General features: G+C 35.9%; 1 protein-coding gene, 1 long non-coding RNA gene and 1 pseudogene across 3 annotated transcripts in view; 2 read left to right on the forward strand and 1 right to left on the reverse strand.

Moving 5' to 3' along the window:
* Window positions 1-8974, forward strand: part of C2CD6 (C2 calcium dependent domain containing 6) — a 140621-nt gene extending 131647 nt beyond the window's left edge. The window contains 5 exon segments of the mRNA XM_060152326.1: window positions 1236-1310; window positions 2396-5680; window positions 5682-5853; window positions 5856-5956; window positions 8623-8974. Of these exon segments, the coding sequence (XP_060008309.1) occupies window positions 1236-1310; window positions 2396-5680; window positions 5682-5853; window positions 5856-5956; window positions 8623-8907 (3918 nt within the window). The 3' untranslated portion in view covers window positions 8908-8974.
* The window catches only part of LOC132522171 (uncharacterized), a 71333-nt gene extending 54202 nt beyond the window's left edge, over window positions 1-17131 (reverse strand). Inside the window, exons 1-2 of one of the 2 annotated variants that reach the window (XR_009541097.1) lie at window positions 16724-17131; window positions 2368-2428 (exon numbers count right to left, since the gene is read on the reverse strand). This is a non-coding gene — a long non-coding RNA (uncharacterized LOC132522171). Of the gene's footprint in view, window positions 1-2367; window positions 2905-16723 lie in introns of those variants that run through there. The other variant, XR_009541096.1, reaches the window with a different exon arrangement.
* LOC132521914 (heterogeneous nuclear ribonucleoprotein D-like) lies at window positions 14203-15164 on the forward strand (annotated as a pseudogene).
* Window positions 17132-18052: the final 921 nt, after the last annotated feature.

Here is an 18052-nt window from a genome sequence, read left to right on the forward strand (position 1 = left end):
GTGTTTTACAAAAATTAGATCATATTTTTTCCTCTACTTTTTCTTCCACTTCCTTGTCATACATATTTCTTTTAATTTTAATTTTCTACTAAATTCATTAAGGCAATAAACTTTCAAATGTTAGAATTTAAACTGTTTTTAAGGGAGATTTTGGAAAATTCAGGCAAAGAAAAACAAAATGAGCAAAGGAACAGGTGTGGAAAAGTACAAGATATATTTCTAGAATTCAGAGTTAGACACATTTTCCTGGAGAGAAACTATAGTGGGGAATACTGAGATACTTGCAGAAATTATTTAGAGTCAGTGTGTGAGGGCAATGAATAACACAACGTAGGAAGCTGCTGAAGATTTAAGAATAAAGTCATGTTATTAACTGCTTAATATTAATGAACACTTAAACCAAAAGTATTTCTTATGAAAGCATCATTCATTGAATTATTTTAACTAACTTGATATATAATGAACCCCCTACAAACTAAAGGAGAAAATGTGTAGGAAAGCGGTTTATAGTACTAAGTGTTCTGCAAAGAGATGGTATCAAGTTTTCTCTAAACATTATGATGTTTTCAAAGCACCATTGTCTTTCACTGAAGTCTTGATTGTGTGGTAGGAGCATCAGATGAAAATTTAGGATGCCTAGGATTTAGGCTACTAATCATCTGGTAATTTAGGGCAATAATTTCAACTGCAGATTTTTGTGTAAAACAAAGAGTAGGACTTTATTATCTCTAAAGTGTCATCCATCTCTAAAATGTCAGTGGTTCTGTGATTCTATAATTGTTCCTGTACACCTTGATTTAGTACTAAGTGTTTCCTTAGGCAGTAAGTACCCATTTAACAATTATAGCTTGAGAGTCATTGAAAATGCTATCTCAGTGTAATATCAGATGCTATTTATTATCTAAAGCATTTCACAACCTTCTAGAATTAGATTACACTTGTTCTAACAGTTCTGTTTTCTTTTCCAATTTTGTTTCTGCTTAAAGTTGCTGAGCATTATTTTGATTTTACACATTCAATAGGGTGAATATTATGGTGTCAGGGAAGCTAAGATTATATATATTTCTGATATAAATTTCTTTTGATTATATGCAAATTATGGTAGTTATGAGAAAAATACTTATTTAGTTTTTAACATGTTTAATATCTTTAATAACTATTGAAGGAATAAAATTATTTTGGGAAATATCCTTTCATTACAAGCAGTCTAAAATTAAAACTTCTCTTTTTATAAGGTGGCTTTTTCACCAAAAGAATACATTTTACCATCTTTCAAACCAGAATATATAGAATTCAAGCCAAAATATCAGGTGAGTACTGTTTTCTTATCCCAATATCAGTTATACTTAAATACTAGGTTTCTGTAATACTTTATGTAATTCAGTGGTTCCAAAGCCAGACTACCCAGTAGAAACACTCACCCATCTTTACAAAAATACATATTCCCAGGTCCCACCTCTGACCTAATGAATCTCAGTTTGGAAACGGAGCCTGGGAATCTGTATTTCTCAAAAAAACAAACAAAACAAATAAACAGGGATTCTTATGCTGTCACCTGGGTATCAATTAGCATTTGAAAACCATATGAACTAAAACAAATACTAGGCTGATTATTTCACGTTTTGCTTTTTTTAATTGGATAATAGAGAAGTTGTATGAACAAAGAGTTTGAATAAGAGACTTCATTTTCTAGGCTATTTCAATAATAGAATAGCCTGATCCCAGAGCTTACAAAACTGCCTATGGCTATTACACTGACATTTCACTGTAACTGAGAATTTTTTGTACTGTTCTCTACCATTTCTGAGGCATATATAATATTTATCAAAAAGCAAGTTTCTACTGTAACATGCTAAGGACTAGGTGGAACTCATCATCATTGTTAAAACTCTCAGATTTAAAGGCAGATGATCTGTGTTCCCAAGTCACTCTTTAGAGAATATTTATGATACTTTTAATGGAATATCTACTGCTTGCTTTGCATTTAAAAAAAAATTACCCACATTGCTACTAAAATATTTATATGGATAGGACTTAGATCTTGATGTTAGCCTTTGTCTAAGCAAATGGAGCTAACACTGGAAATCGAGTTCTTAAACAAACAATTGATGAGTGCCTTTTAAGTGTTTAAAAATATTCCAGGTAGCAAAAAGCTCTTGAACACAACATAGTATCAGAATTAGGAATTTGAAAAATTTGCATTAAAATTCTCATTATTATTCCAATTTCAAATATTTTAAAATAATTAAAGTTGGTTTTCTCTTTGTAGAAGTCAGGAAGATGAATAGATAAATTGGCAGATTGCTCAAAGAGAATTAACTAAAAATTTTATTATAAATTTAAAACAAATGCGTCCAAATTTCTTACCTTTTTTTTTTTAATATTACAGTTCCAGAAATTCAACATCAAGAATGGTTTTGATCCTTTTCTAAGGAATATAAACAACAAAATGTCAGTCAGAAAAAGGAAAGACCAAGATATGTTCAAATGTAGAAATATTTTAAGTGCCGAGGTTATAGAGTATGAAGACCAAGATCCTCCTTACCCAACACATTCAAAAACTGCAAGCCCTGCTAATAAAACCTGGCCCCATAATCTTGATATCATCACAATAAAGCGTTTAGACACTAAGAATAAGTTAGCCAGTGATCCTGGTATCACTGCACTAAAGACTTCAGACATTAAGAATAAGTTAGTCCATGATCCGGGTATCATCACAATAAAGACTTTAGACACTAAGAATAATTTAGCCCATCATCCTAGTATCACCACAATAAAGACTTTAGACACTAAGAATAAGTTACAGGAAAGGCTACCAAATGTATCTTTACCAAACTTTGAGGGAGAATCATCAGTGACTGGAAAAGTAAATGTAAATAAATGTTGCCCCTCAAAATCATTAAGTCTTACTTCCCACATAGAAAATTTAAAACAATCAATGGTGCTCAAGTTAATTTTAAGTAAAAATCTGCAAGACCTTTCAAATAGATTATTTTCTACACCTGAAGTTTCTATGGACACCGAAGCAAGAAAGAAAAGTCATAGTTCTCCACTTCTGGCTCTTCATGATGAACAACCAAGTAGTTTGGAAGGCGAAGTATTTGAAAAAATTCAAGATTTAAATAGCTGGCTTTCAGAAGGAGGCATTTTAAATTCAAAGTCTCTTTTAAATGAAATAATTAAAGATATTCCCACAGATTCACTTTCAGAAGGTGGACCAGGAAATTCTCCAGAGGTAGAAAAGGAACCTGTCTCTGAAAAACACTTAGAGGCTGGTGAGATAGATTTTCCAATTAAAAAAAAGAGTAGTTTCAAAAAGAAACATTTAAAAAGTGAAGTATCTAGCTCCAAACCAGATTTGAATAGCCTTGTATATGATTATGTTATAAAGCAAATATTTACTGCACCAGTCTTCTCAGAGCTGGGGAGAGGAGTGAAAGAATGGAGTGAGACACAGATAAACTCGCAGAGTCAATTACCCACAGCTTGGGAGAGTTCGCCTTCCAATGTTCTAATTCACTATGAAGAAAACAATAATGAAATAGAATTTCCACCGGCCAAATCTGTTATAAGCCAGATAATACAAGCATTTCCTGTAGATACTCTTTTAGAATTGGGGATCAAAGTGATAGAATTAGATAAAGAATACCAGAAGGGTTTTTTGCTGTATACAGAGACAGCTTTTGCTGAAGAAAAGCCAAAGTATTCCACAGAGTATTATTCAGATATCAGAAGCAAAACAGAACCTCTTTCAGAGCAGAATACACCCATCATTCACAAAGAAATCACTTCTTTTAATGGAGTTGAATTCATAGACAAAGGCCAAAATAGATCCCCACAAGATTCAAAATATCAGTCGACACCAGATAAAAAAACAGGTTTGCCAAGTAATGGTCAGAGGCTTGATAGAGAAGAAAATTATCTAAGTTCTACTTTAGAAAATTTAAGTAACGCACTAATGGGTAAACTTAATAACTCTGATGTAATAATGTTAAAATCCTTTTTAAAAAAGATATTTAATGTTTTTTTCAAATATAGTCAGTCTAAAGGCAGACAACCAGAAAAAGAATTAGAAAGACTAATTGAACATCCTTTTCCAAGTCAGACAGAAGACCTTGAAGAAATCGAAGAGAATTTTGATAAAGTAGACAAATTGGGGAGAAAACCTATTTTGAATCCAAAGCTGCATGTATTTCTAGAAGAACTCTCAGAGTCAGAAATAAAAAAATTTAAATCTGAATTAAGTAAACATATCCAGCATTACCTTGTAGAAAGGCTTTCAGAATCAGGATACATCACCAAAGAGGACTTACCAGAAATCTATCAAAATCTGTATTTGATGAATGAGAAAGTAGAACCAAAAGGGCAAAATATTTTTCTGGAGAAATATTCAGAAACTGTAAAAGAAATCATGTCTTTTATAAATAATTTTAATCATCATTTCATAGATAAACATTTGGAAATAAAGCTAAGATCTTTTTTAAATGAAATTCTCCAAAACTATTTCCTAAAAAACCTTTCAGACAACAGTTTATTTAAAGACGCAGAATCTGAGCCTATACACTCAAATGTATCTTCTCTAAGAGCTAAAAGTGCCTCAATATCTTTTCATGAGTTAGGACAAGATATTTCAAGAGGGAGTTTTGGTAGTAGGCTTGAAATAAACATGAAATATCCCTTAAGTAAATCTCTACAAAACTATCTTATAGCTTTATCAGAAAATGAACTCTTAGATCTAAAAGCTGATTTAAGCAAACACCTCCAGAGCCTTTTTATAGAAAAACTGTCAAAATCAGGACTAATCACAGAAAGGCAATTAGAGGGGATAAGCCGGCATATAAATTTGGTTAATTCTACTTCCACACCATTAAAATGTATAAAGCCAGATTTGTCTTTAAGAGATGAAAATCAGTTTGTGGAGGACCATTCAGAAAAGCAAAATAAATATTCAAAAATTGCTCAGAAAACCACTTTACAAAAGGTTTCTGAAGATAGACTTGTAGAAACAGAGTTGACCAAAAAGGAAGAAAAGGAACATTTTTCCTTAGAGAATATTAAATAAAGTCGATCAATAATTCAGGAACAGAAAAGATACTATCCTAAGGAAGCGAAAATACTCAGTTTAATTAAAGTACAACCTTGTTCCAACAAAAATACCCAGGCAATTCCAGTAAATAAGCCATCAGAAAGACTTACAGATACAATGCCTAAGAAACAAAGGAAAGAACACGGTTTCATGCAGTTTCCTCAAGCAGAGAACTGTGATTTTAAAACAGAGATACAAGACCCACATAGTTGGAGTGGTAAATCAAAAATAACTCAATCAAATGCTTGCTTTGAAAAGACACTGAAAATGAAGTCCCTTGACAAAAAGGAGCACAATAACACCTATAAATTGATAGTACAGGAAAAACCTGAAGCAGTACTGTCACCGTATCCAAGAATTCCTAATTGCAAGATGCCAAATGAAGATGAGGAATATGTAAACAAACTCACTTTTCCTTCCAGGCAAAGTAATACTCTAACTCGCCTCAATGCAGAGGCTGGAGAGAAATCAAAATTAGAAGACTAGTGTCGTCAGAGATGGAAAGGAAATAATAATTATAGAAAACAACATTTAGTAACATTTGCACATTACAAAGAAGAAATACAAACTCTTTATATAAAACCAAACAAACTCTTTATATAAAACCAAACAAAAGGTCCCTGAATCACAATTGCTTAAATATAAAGTTTTGATAGCTGAGAAAAACTCAAAACCATCCCTCTTCCCGGAAGTACTAAAGAGAGAAAATCTAAAGCCCAAGGTTCAAAAAGAAAGAGACCATGTCAGCAAACAAAAAAAGTCATTTAACAAGATAGTATATTACCAACCACACTGCCCACCACAGGAATTCTTCTAAGAAAATCTGTTCCAAGGGCATTGCTTCATTGGACTGCAAGAAGAACTATACACGTAATAATGTTTTTCTAAGTCTTTTATTTCTGTATTTGGCAAAGTTCTGTAGATAATCTAGAGTATATGTGTCTGCATGCAAGTATGTATGTAACCTTAACTGCCCCAAGATAAACAGACCTCCAAATTTTAAAAATTCTTCTGACATTCAAATATCACCTCACCTCATTCAAAGGCAATCAGAAAATCAAGGGAATGTTAACACACTTAGTGCCTTTATGTAAAATAAAGGGGACCCCCCTCTAGATCACGAATTAGAAAAAAAGCATTCTTTCCTCCAGGCCGACTCTACTGGCTGACACAGCCTGGACAGGGTACACAGCTCTGTCTACGGAAGACTGGCTATTTCAGCCCTGACTGACCCCTCAGCCAGGGGCTGTTGTGCAGGCACAACCTGTAAAACCATTGGCAGTGGCTGTATGCTACAGAAAGGCTGCGATTGTCTTTTCATGCAGATATAAGTATAAATATATAGTCTTTTTGCAGATTGCTGAATTATCTTTGTTTCAGTAAAACAAACTAAGTTCATATTATGTGCCAGTTATTCTGCTAAGCCTTAGAGATATGCAAAATTTACAATCTCTTGAATTATGAATTGTAAAATTTTAATTTAGCTTCTACTCTTTTCTTTTCTCTCTCATCACCACCCCTCTGCCATCTGCTGAGAAACATGGAAATTCATATCTATTTTTAATATTAACATAAAACAATTAGGAAGGTAAATCTGCTACTAGACGTTATATAAACCATTCAAAAGCAAAGTTAAAATCTCTAGGAATGGAAGGGGCTTATTTTAATTTTCTGAAACACTGCTCTTCTCTATTGGCATATACAGATAGGCATGACCCACAGTTGGGAAAACGCACAAATTCTAAAATGAAATTATATTGATAATTTGATGTGCATAACTATCTTTGAATGAGAAAATAGATCTAATTTCAGAATAGTTGCTTTGAATTTGTTTTCCACAGCAAAGCAAATGATTACCTCTAGTAAATAGTAAAGCAAATGTGTAGCAGGGTAAATATTATCAACATACTCTCAACTTTGTATTTCTCTTTTCTAAATTCAATAATTTAATAATGAGTGTGTGTGTGTGTGTGTGTGTGTGTGTGTGTGTGTGTGTGTACAGACGAGGAAAAGGAAGTAAAAGATGGGTTCATAGTTTTTGAAAAGCAAAGACTTTCTGAAGTTCCCTCAGATAAGTGGAATCTTTATTATCACTTTTCCAAACAAAATAAGAGATTGTGTTTACGTTATATGGTATGGGATCATATAGGATCTCAGAACCTTTATCCTAAGAATGGATAAGGGAGATAGTTATATTTACTTCCCTCTGTCGAACCAACAGTACCTAAACTTTTCTCTCTAGTAAAATTGACACCAGAGAATTTGAGAGGTAAGAGGGCATTTTTCAGATCATCAGAAAGACTCACTCATTTGATTCTCTAAAATCCAGGAAATCTCCCAAAGCAATCAAAGTAGAAGACAGGGAAACTGAGTTGTAGGCGCTTCCAGAAAAATAACCAGTGGTGTGGGTCTCCGTGCCCTTCTGCTGTCACTCTAGTAATGTTATATCAACTGTCAAGTAAAAATTATATGTTACCAATGTAGCAGAAATTCCCTTAATAATTGCTTAATAATTCCCTTACCTAATTGCTTCCATGTAGATAAGATGGAAAAGGAAGAATGTTTACTTGCAAACCCAGGCAAAAATATGGACTCTTCATACCTCCTTCTTGGTAAATCTTCTCTCTCTTGCTGCCGTAATTCTTCTTAGTCCTGCCTAAATTCCTCCTACCTGCCAATTCTATTAATCTACTCCCACCTTCTCACCAAATCAAAGCAGGCCCATTCCCTTGGTGTGGCCATCTCTGCAAAGCATTAAGGGACAAACTGCTCAAACTGCAGAGGAAACTAGTTTACACTAATTTGAGAAATGACTAATAACTCCATACCCTCTTATGGGTACTTGTAGATTATTACATTTTTTAAATAAAATATAGTCATATTGTACAAATTTGAAAAAAAAGAGAAAAGGAAAACTAAGCCCATAATCCCACCACCCTAAAACAACCATCATTTAAAAAAATTATTTTGGTGTATTTCCTTCCAGTTATTTTCCTAAATATTTTACTTGTTTAGTCTCAGAATGTACACAAAAATTTTTTATATTTTAGTATAAACATAACCATATCCTTAGATGCTGACCTCTGTATGTGTGTGTATATAAATATTAAAGAAGGTATTTATTAACTTTTAAAGAATGAATGTTTGGATGCTTTAAAAAGTATAATATAAGAGCTTATAATTTATGTTTGGGGTTGGGGAAGAGGTATTTTAGAAGAGGAGAATTATAGGAGGGCTGTCTTTGCCTAGGAGTCTGACCCCTGAGGACAGGTCCCCTAAGATTTCTGGTTTTCAGCTCATATCTTGCATACCTTTTGAAATAACAGATCCTTTGAAACAATGAGATTTTTTTAAAGTATGGTTTTTAAAGTATCTGATGGCAGGCATTGAATGTAGGGTCTGAATTTGGGGACTGCCTATAAAACATTTGACTGCTCTCATTCTTTGTTGATATTACAAACTTTAGTCCTTGTAAGTCTAAAATGTACTTTTAAGAAACCTAACTCACCAACCTGATCTTTTATTTTAATATTTAGGATTGTTCGGATAGAGTTGAGGATTTACATGTAACTTCATTTAAGCATCTTGAAAAAGCAAAATCAAGAGCAAGGCTTTTAGGAAAGAGCCCAGATGATAGCCATGATCAGTTAAAATGCTCTGCAAGACCGTATACTGCTCCAGAGGTTAACAAACAAGAAAGCTACACTGGAAAATTTACAAGTCCTCGAATGGTTTCAGCAGGCTTAGTTCATATAAATGATTCAATCCCAGATTATGAAATCCATAAAATGCAGCCAAAAAAAAAATTAAGAGTATATTGAAAAACGTTTGCTCATTTGTGATATTATCCAGATGTTAAACAGTTCAGAATGATGTGTGAGGCCAATAGTCAGAATGTCATTTCTCCAATTAACAAAATGGTTTGGAGATCTGTCCTTTTGTGTGATAGAAGTCAGTAACCAAATTTCATCTTGTTAGAACCATTTTGTTTTAATTAAAATGAAAAAAACATTTTTGATGTAAATGTGTTTTGTTTATAAATCTTAGAGAACAACCTCAAAGATACATAGTCATTAGTGAAGTTTTATTTCCCGACTTTTCCCCTTTTTCACTATTCTCTGATTTTCCAAATCTTTGCTATGCCCTAAATTATCCCTGACCACCCAGTGTCAGGGTATCTATTTGTAGTTATGTATGTTCAGCCTTTTGTTATGAATATACTTTAACTCTTCAGCTCTAGATTCAACAGTATGCAATTCCCTGGGCCTATAGAACATCTATTAATTTCAATATCATCTGATATTACAACTTTTTACACTATAAAGATAATAAAAAACAAGTTTCATACTACTAATTCCTGAGGCTTCTAATACACTGAAGTGACTTTCTAGCTTACTCAGAAAACTATGAGACAGCCTCTTTAATAACATGAAACTCAGGAAGAAACTGTATAAAACAAACTGCATTAAAAATTAGCTAAATCAGCATAGGATTTAAATTAAGAGACTTTTGAGAATTGGTTCTATTCTTATCAAATACAATATTTGAATCTTGCTGAACTTTGGTTCACTCTTGGGGAGTAAGAATTTCAATTTATAGAATTTTTGTCCATTTCCATTTTTCTACCATAAATCATAAAGTTTATGGAGTTTAGATAGAATTGGCTGATAGAAAACATAATTTCTGATCGTTCATTTAATGCCATAATCAAGGTAGTAATTTTGGGGGGGAGACCAAGAATTTCTAGTAATTCCAAAGTTGCCAGTACATATATCAAGCAGAGTGTGACTGGGAAAGCACAATTACCTCTGGATCTTTCAAGTAGAAGGAACACAGGGAATTGGTTTCATGGGTGATGGAACCAAGGCTAAGAAACTAAAAGGGATGATGTGGCAATCCAGAGATTGGCAAGAGCAGAAAGTGATAGCGCCCCTCAGATAGGACATCAGGAAGAAGTGGTGTGACCAGTGTCCTAAAGCCAGAATACAAAGAAGATACAGTCACTGACAGAGACACCACAAGAAACAGGGGAGTGGGGCAGGGGGTGAGAAATAACTATGTTTCTTCTCTCTCATCCTGCTCTCTAATCTCCTGCTATTGCCTCGCTGGAAACCAGAGAGTGAGGGGGCATGGGAAATGTAGTTCCCAGTGAAACAGAGCAGAGGAAAAGTGGAGAAATGGATTTGAGAGCTAACAGGCAACTAACCAACAGTACTTATGGGGAAAACCATTGATCTAGCTTGCAGTAAAGGAAGGAAATATTTACTAGATGGAAATCTCAAGTCACTTTGCCTCATTAAACTCTTAACAGCAATATTGTGACATGGTCAAAAATTTCCTACCATGGAAATAAAATTAATATGCCAAACATTTTGCTAAACTACATTCTCGTGAATAAGACAGTATTCTCAAGGAGTCCACAGTCTACAGGGACATAAACACAGAAGTAGTTATAGTAGAGTTGTGTAAGTGTTGTTGGGGAAAGTACTATAGAAACTCATGGGAGGTCATTTTGGCCAAGGTGGCTGTGCTACTTTGGATCCTTCAGAAAGCAGATACCAAGATGAGATTAGCCATGTACAGTAGGCAGAATAATAACCCCTCCCCCACCAACATACAAACATCCCAATCCCAGGAAACTGACTATGTTACCTTACATGGCAAAAGAGATTTTGCAGCTATGATTAAATTAATGATCTGGAGCTGGAGAGACTATCCTGGATTGTCTGGGTGGGCTCAACATAATCAAAAGGTTTTTATAAGACAGAAGCAGAAGGGTCAATTCAGAGGTGTGGTCACTGAAACAGAAGCTGAAGTAATGCTGACCCGTGAAGCAAAAGAAGGCAGGTAGCTTCTAGAAGCTGGAAGAGGCAGAAATTTCTCCTCTAGAGCCTGCAGAAGGAATGTAGCCCTGCCAAATCATTCTACAATCCTCACCTCCAGAACTGTAAGATAATAAACTTGTGGTGTTTGAAGTCATTACCACTTTGTGGTAATTTGTTACAACAGTGATAAAAAAAAAATTGATATAGCATGCCAGGAGCCTATGGTGCAACACTTAAGGCATTCACTCTCAGGGTGAGGCTGTCAATATCTACTGAGATGGTTAATTTTTTGTGTCAATTTGACTGGGCCACAGTGTGCCCAGTTACATGATCAAACAGTATTCTGGGTCTTTCTGTGAAAGCATTTTTGGATGAAATTAACATCTAAGTCTGTAGACTGAAAAAACAGATTGCCCTCCTTGATGTGGTGGGCCTCATCAGTTGAAGGCCTGAACAGAAGAAAAAGGCTGATCCTCCCCTGAGAGAGAATCCCTCCTGCCTGAATGCCTTCACACTGGGATATCAGCTTTATCCTGCTTTGGGAGTCGAACTGAAACATCAGCTCATCCTAAGTCTTCAGCCTGCCAGCCTTCGATTTGGAACTACACCACTGCTTCTCCTGGGTCTCCAGCTTGCCTACTCACCTTGCAGATCTGGGATTTGTCAGCCTCTATAATCATGTGAGCCAATTCCTTATTTAAAAAATCCACTGGGGGGTTGGAGATCAAGATGGCAGAATAGAAGGATATGGAGCTCACCTCCTCCACAAATATATAAAAATAATCTATACGTGGAACAATTCTCACGGAATACTTACTGAACGTTGGCAGAAGATCTCATACAACCAAAGCTGCACGAAAGATCACCATGTAAACTGGGTAGGATAAAAGGGGGGGGAAGTAATTGGAATGGGACCTGCACCCCTCGGAGGGAGCTGTGAAAGGGAAAAAGTTCCCTCACCCTGGGAACCCCTTTCACCAGCTAGGAGGTCAGAGGGGACAGATAGGGAGCTTCAGAGGCTCAGAAGAGAGTGTAGCAGCCAGTTTGCAGCAGGCAGGAGAGAGAGAGACCAGGACAGACAGTCCTTGCCACCTCACTGCACTTCCCAGCCCAAGACATGCAGCTGCTGAGGCTGAAATCTGGGCAGATTACTGCCACTCCTACAACGGGTCCGGGTACGCAACTTCAGTGGATTTATACCAGTGGCTTTGTGAGTGCAGCGCCTGAGGGACATCCAAGCTGATTACCAGCATTCCCCAGCTGAGGCGGGTCTGGTGCCAGGAGCAGCAGGTTTTGTGGGTGCACACAAGCAGAAGCAGGGCTGAAATCTGAGCTGATTATCAGCATTCTCACAGCGGAGGCAGGGCCGAGGGCAGTGCCAACAACAGTGTATTTTGTGAGCACATGCACTAGGTAACAGGTGATGGCACAGAGTGCCCGTCCCAGTGGACAGCCCCTGGAGAGGAATATGGAGCAGCTCCTTTCCCAGAGGGAGTGCTCCAATCCCACCTACCTCACAGTGCAGCTTAGAACTGGATCTGGGGGCTTCTATTCCAACAACTGGCAAGCAGACCCTGCTCTCGATAGGGCTGTGACAACCACAGAGCAGAGGAGGCCCTGCCCAACATCGAGTGCAAGCTCTGGTCATCACAACACCAATCATACCCCATATCAAGGGGATGATGGCCAGCTAACTCTGAGGAAAGACATGGCAGGCATCCATACCAAAAAACAGCCCTCACACCAAAAATAATGGACTCATGGAGGCTACACAGGGATGCTCCCACATAAAAACAGCCCTTTGAGACCACAGTAGATAATTGTTTCCCCTAAATTCAGAGTCAAAGAAATACAAGTGAAAAAGCAGAGGAAACACTCCCAATTAAAAGAAGAAAAATCCCCTGAAAGAACAAACAATGAAACAGACCTCTCCGGCCTGCCAGACTCCACATTCAAAAAGGAGGTAATAAAAATGCTGAAGGAATTAAGAAAGGCTGTCAATAGAAATGCAGATCACTGTAACAAGGAAATAGAAACTATAAAGAGGAGCCAATCAAAATTAGACAACTCAATTGTTGAGATGAAAACCAAACTAAAGGCAATAAAATACCAAACTAAATAATGCAGAGGAACGAATAAGTGATCTGGAAGATAGAATAATGGAAATCACCCAATCATAACAGAACGCTGAAAGACAAATGAAAAAAAAAGAAAAGAAAGCGACATATGAGACCTATGGGCTGATATAAAGGATGCCAAGCTGTGCATAATAGGGATCCCAGGAGGAGAAGAGAAAGGAGGATCTAAAATGTACTTGAAGAAATTATGGCAGAAAATTTCCCAAACCTAATGAAGCAGATGTCCAGATAATGGAAGCACAGAGGGTCCCAAACAAGATGAACCCAAACAGACCTATACCAAGACATATCATAATTAAAATGGCAAAAGTTAAAGACAGGATTCTAAAGGCAGCAAGAGAAAAACAAAGAGTTAGTTACAGAAGAACCCCCATAATGTATTTGCTGATTTCTCTACAAAAACCTTGCAGGCCAGAAGGGAATAGCAAAATACATTCAAAGTCCTGAAAGGGAAAAACCTGCAACCTAGGATATTCTACCCAGCAAGATTATCATTTAGAATAGAAGAAAAAATTAAAGAATTTCTCAGGCAAGCAAAAACTAAAAGAATACAGCAATACTAAGTCTACCCTAAAAGAAATATTGAAAGGTTTTCTCTAAATAGAAAAGAAGAACCCATAGGAAAGGGAAAATCAAAATACGGAAAAGCAAGTATGTAAAATGATTGTACACCACTTGAATAAGCCAGTACACAGATTAAAAAAAAAAATCAAAGAATTTTGTGAAAGCAATTATAACTACAATGAACAGCAAAAGGATAAACATGAAAATGTAAAACAGGACATCAACGTCATAAAATAGGGGAATAAGAAAATGTAGATTTTTTAGAATGTGTTTGAGCTTATAGGACCACCAGTCTAAAGCAAGTAGACACAATAATGAGTTAACATACTTGAAAACCAGTGTAACCACAAATCAAAAACATACAAAAGATTCACAAAAACCAAAAATTTGAACTCAAGTATAAAAGAAAACCAGCTGCATCATTTGCAACAATTCTGTAGGTTTTCTTTTCGTTTTGTTTATGGCTTTCTTTGCTGTGTAAAAGCTTTTAAGTTTAATTAGGGTCCGCCGCCATTTTCAATCCAGCTCCATACAATGCTCTGCCATTGTTGCGGCCACGACTCAGACTGCGTGACAGCACCCACCAGCCAACAATTCTGCCACCATGGAGGATATATATCAGTACAGCAACACAGAGGAATTCGGAGAGGGATCCAAGATTAACGTGAGCAAGAATCAGCAGGATGACAGTAAAATGTTTATTGGAGGCTTGAGCTGGGATACAAGTTAAGAAAGATCTGACTGAATATTTGTCTCAATTTGGGGAAGTTGTAGACTGCACAATTAAAACAGATCCAGTCACCAAAAGATCAGGAGGATCTGGATTTGTGCTTTTCAAAGATGCTGCTAGTGTTGATAAGGTTTTGGAAGTTAAAGAACACAAACTGGATGGCAAATTGCTAGACGCTAAAAAGGTCAAAGCTTTAAAAGGGAAGGAACCCCTCAAAAGGTTTTTTGTGGGTGGACTGAGCCCAGATACTTCTGAAGAACAAATTAAAGAATATTTCGGAGGCTTTGGAGAGATTGAAAATATTGAACTTCCCATGGATACAAAAGCAAATAACAGGATTTTGTTTTATTACATATACAAAGAGCCAGTTAAGAAATTGTTAGTAAGCAGTTATCATCAAATTGGTCCTGGGAAGTGTGAAATCAAAGTTGCACATACAGGCAACAACAAAAAGGAAGAAGATGTGCTGTAGCTGGTGGGTGAGGTGGTGCTGGAGTCGTGACTGAGGTCAGGGCCAAAACTGGAACCAAGTAATAATTATTATGATCAAGGATATGGAAATTACAATAGCGCCTATGGTGGTGATCAAAACTATAGTGGCTATGGCTGCTATGATTATTCTGGGTATAACTAGGAACTGCGGATACGGACAAGGATATGCAGACTACAGTGCCCAAGAAAGCACTTATGGCAAGGCATCTCAAGGGGGTGGCAGTCACCAAAACAACTGCCAGCCATACTACAAGGGGACATTGAAGAAAACAGGAGGAGATTGCTTGCAGGATGACATTGAAGATTGGTCTTCTGTTGATCTAAGATGATTATTCTATAAAAGACTTTCTAGTGTACAAGACACAACTCTGTCCAACTGTATATAGCCGCCAATTCGTTTTAACTTTGTCTTCTGCTGTGTTATGACTCAATGTGGATTTGTTTATACAAATTTTATTTGTATGATTTCATGTTAAACCTCAAATAAATGCTTCCTTATGTGTTAAAAAAATAGATAATTTGAGCAGGCTGATCACTAGAAGTGAAACAGAATCTGTAATTTTAAAACTCCCTGCAAACAAAAGTCCAGGACTGGATGGCTTCACTGGGGAATTCTACCAAACATACAAAGAAGAACTTATACTAATCCTTCTCAAATTCTTCCAAAAGACTGAAGAGGAGGGAACACTCCCAAAGTCATTCTATGAAGCCACCATCACCCTAATACCAAAACCAGATAGAAACACTACCAAAAAGAAAATTACAGGTCAATATCTTTGATGAATATAGATGCAAAAATTCTCAACAAAATACTACCACACTGAATCCAACAACACATACAAAAGATCATACACCACGACCAAGTTGGATTCATCCCAGGGTCACAAGGATGGTTCAACATATGCAAATCAATCAATGTGATAAAGAAATGACAAAACCACATGATCATCTCAATAGATAAAGAAAAAGCATTTGATGAAATTCAACATCCATTCATGAGAGAAAATAAAAATCTTACCAAAGTGGGTATAGAGCGAACATATCTCAACATAATAAAAGCTATTTATGACAAACCTACAGCCAACGTAACACTCAACAGTGAAAAGTTGAAAGTCTTCCCACTAAAATCTGGAGCAAGACAAGGATGCTAACTCTCATCACTTCTATTCAACATAGTAGTGGAAGTCCTAGCCACAGCAATCAGATAAGAAAAAGAAATCAAACATGTCCAGATTGGAAGGGAAGAGGCAAAATTGTCATTATATGCAGATGACATGATACTATACATAGAAAAACCTAAACATTCCACACAAAAACTACTAAAACTGATAAACGAATTCAGCAAGGTAGCAGGATATAAGATTAACATACAGAAATCTGTTGCATTTCTTTACATTAACAATGAACTATCAGAAAGGGAAAGCTAAAAAAAAAAAAATCCCTTTTAAAATTGCATCAAAAAGCATAAAATACTTAGGAGTAAACCTAACCAAGGTGAAAGACTTAAACACTGAGAACTATAAAACAGTAATAAAGGAAATTGAAGATGATTCAAAGAAATGGAAAGATATCCCATGTGCTTGGATTGGAAGAACATTGTTAAAATGGCCATACTACCCAAAGCAATCTACAGATTTAATGTGAACCCTATCAAATTACCCATGACATTTTTCACAGAACTAGAATAATCCTAAAATTTATATGGAACCATAAATAACCCAGAATTGCCAATGCAGTCCTGAGGAAAAGGAACAAAGCTGGAGGCATAACTCTCCCAGACTTCAGACAGCACTACAAAGCTACAGTAATCAAAACAGCATGGTATTGGCACAAAAACAGACATATGGATCAATGGAACAGAATAGAGCCCAGAAATAAACCCACACACCTACGGTCAATTAATCTTCGACAAAAGAAGCAACAATATACAATGGAGAAAAGACAGTCTCTTCAGCAAGTGGTGTTGGGAAAGCTGGACAGCTGCATGTAAATAAATGAAATTAGTACACTCCCTCACACCATACACAAAAATAAACTCAAAATGGCTTAAAGACTTAAATATAAGACATGACACCATAAAACTCCTAGAAAAGAACATACGCAAAACATTCACTGACATAAATCATAGCAATGTTCAGTTTCCCAAGGCAAAAGAAATAAAAGCATAAACAAACAAATGGGACCTAGTCAAACATATGTTTTTGCACTGCAAAGGAAACCATAAACAAAATGAAAAGACAACCTACAGAATGGGAGAAAATATTTGCAAACAATATGACTGACAAGGGCTTAATGTCCAAATATACAAAGAGCTCATACAGCTCAATATCAAAAAACCAAATAACCCAATCAAAAAATTGGCAGATGAGCTAAATAGACATTTCTCCAAAGAAGACAATCAGATGGCAAAGAGGCACATGAAAAGATGTTCCACATTTCTAATTATTAGAGAAATGCAAATCAAAACTACAATGAGGTATCACCTCACACCAGTCAGAATGGCCATCATTAAAAAGTCTACAAATAACAAATGCTGGAGAGGGTGTGGAGAAAAATGAACCCTGCTACATTGTTGGTGGGAATGTAAATTGGTACAGCCACCATGGAGAATAGTATGGAGGTTCCTTAAAAAACTAAAAATAGAGGTACCATATGATCCAGCAATTCCACTCCTGGGCATATACCTGGAGAAAACTCTAATTTGAAAAGATACATGCACCCCAATGTACTATTTGCAATAGCCAAGACAATGGAAGCAACCTAAGTTTCCACTGACATGAATGGATAAAGAAGATGTGATATATATATATATATATATATATATATATATATATAAAATCCATGTTGCTGCAAATGGCATTATTTCATTCTTTGTTATGGCTGAGTGGAATACTTTCTATTCTCTGTGTGTGTGTGTGTGTGTGTATGGATTATCATACTAAGTGAAATAAGTCAGAAAGACAAATATCATATGATATCATGTATATGTGGAATCTAAAATATGATACAAATGAACTTATTTACAAAACAGAAACAAACTCACAGACACAGAAAACAAACTTATGGTTATCAAAGGGGCAAGTGGGTGGAGGGATAAATTAGGAGTCGGGATTAACAGATACACACTACTGTATATAAAATAAACAACAAGGACCTACTGTATAGCACAGGGAACTATATTCAATATCTGATAACCTATAATGGAAAAGAATCTGAA

Source organism: Lagenorhynchus albirostris, chromosome 6 (assembly GCF_949774975.1).
Source record: "Lagenorhynchus albirostris chromosome 6, mLagAlb1.1, whole genome shotgun sequence".
Taxonomy (NCBI): Eukaryota; Metazoa; Chordata; class Mammalia; order Artiodactyla; family Delphinidae; genus Lagenorhynchus; species Lagenorhynchus albirostris.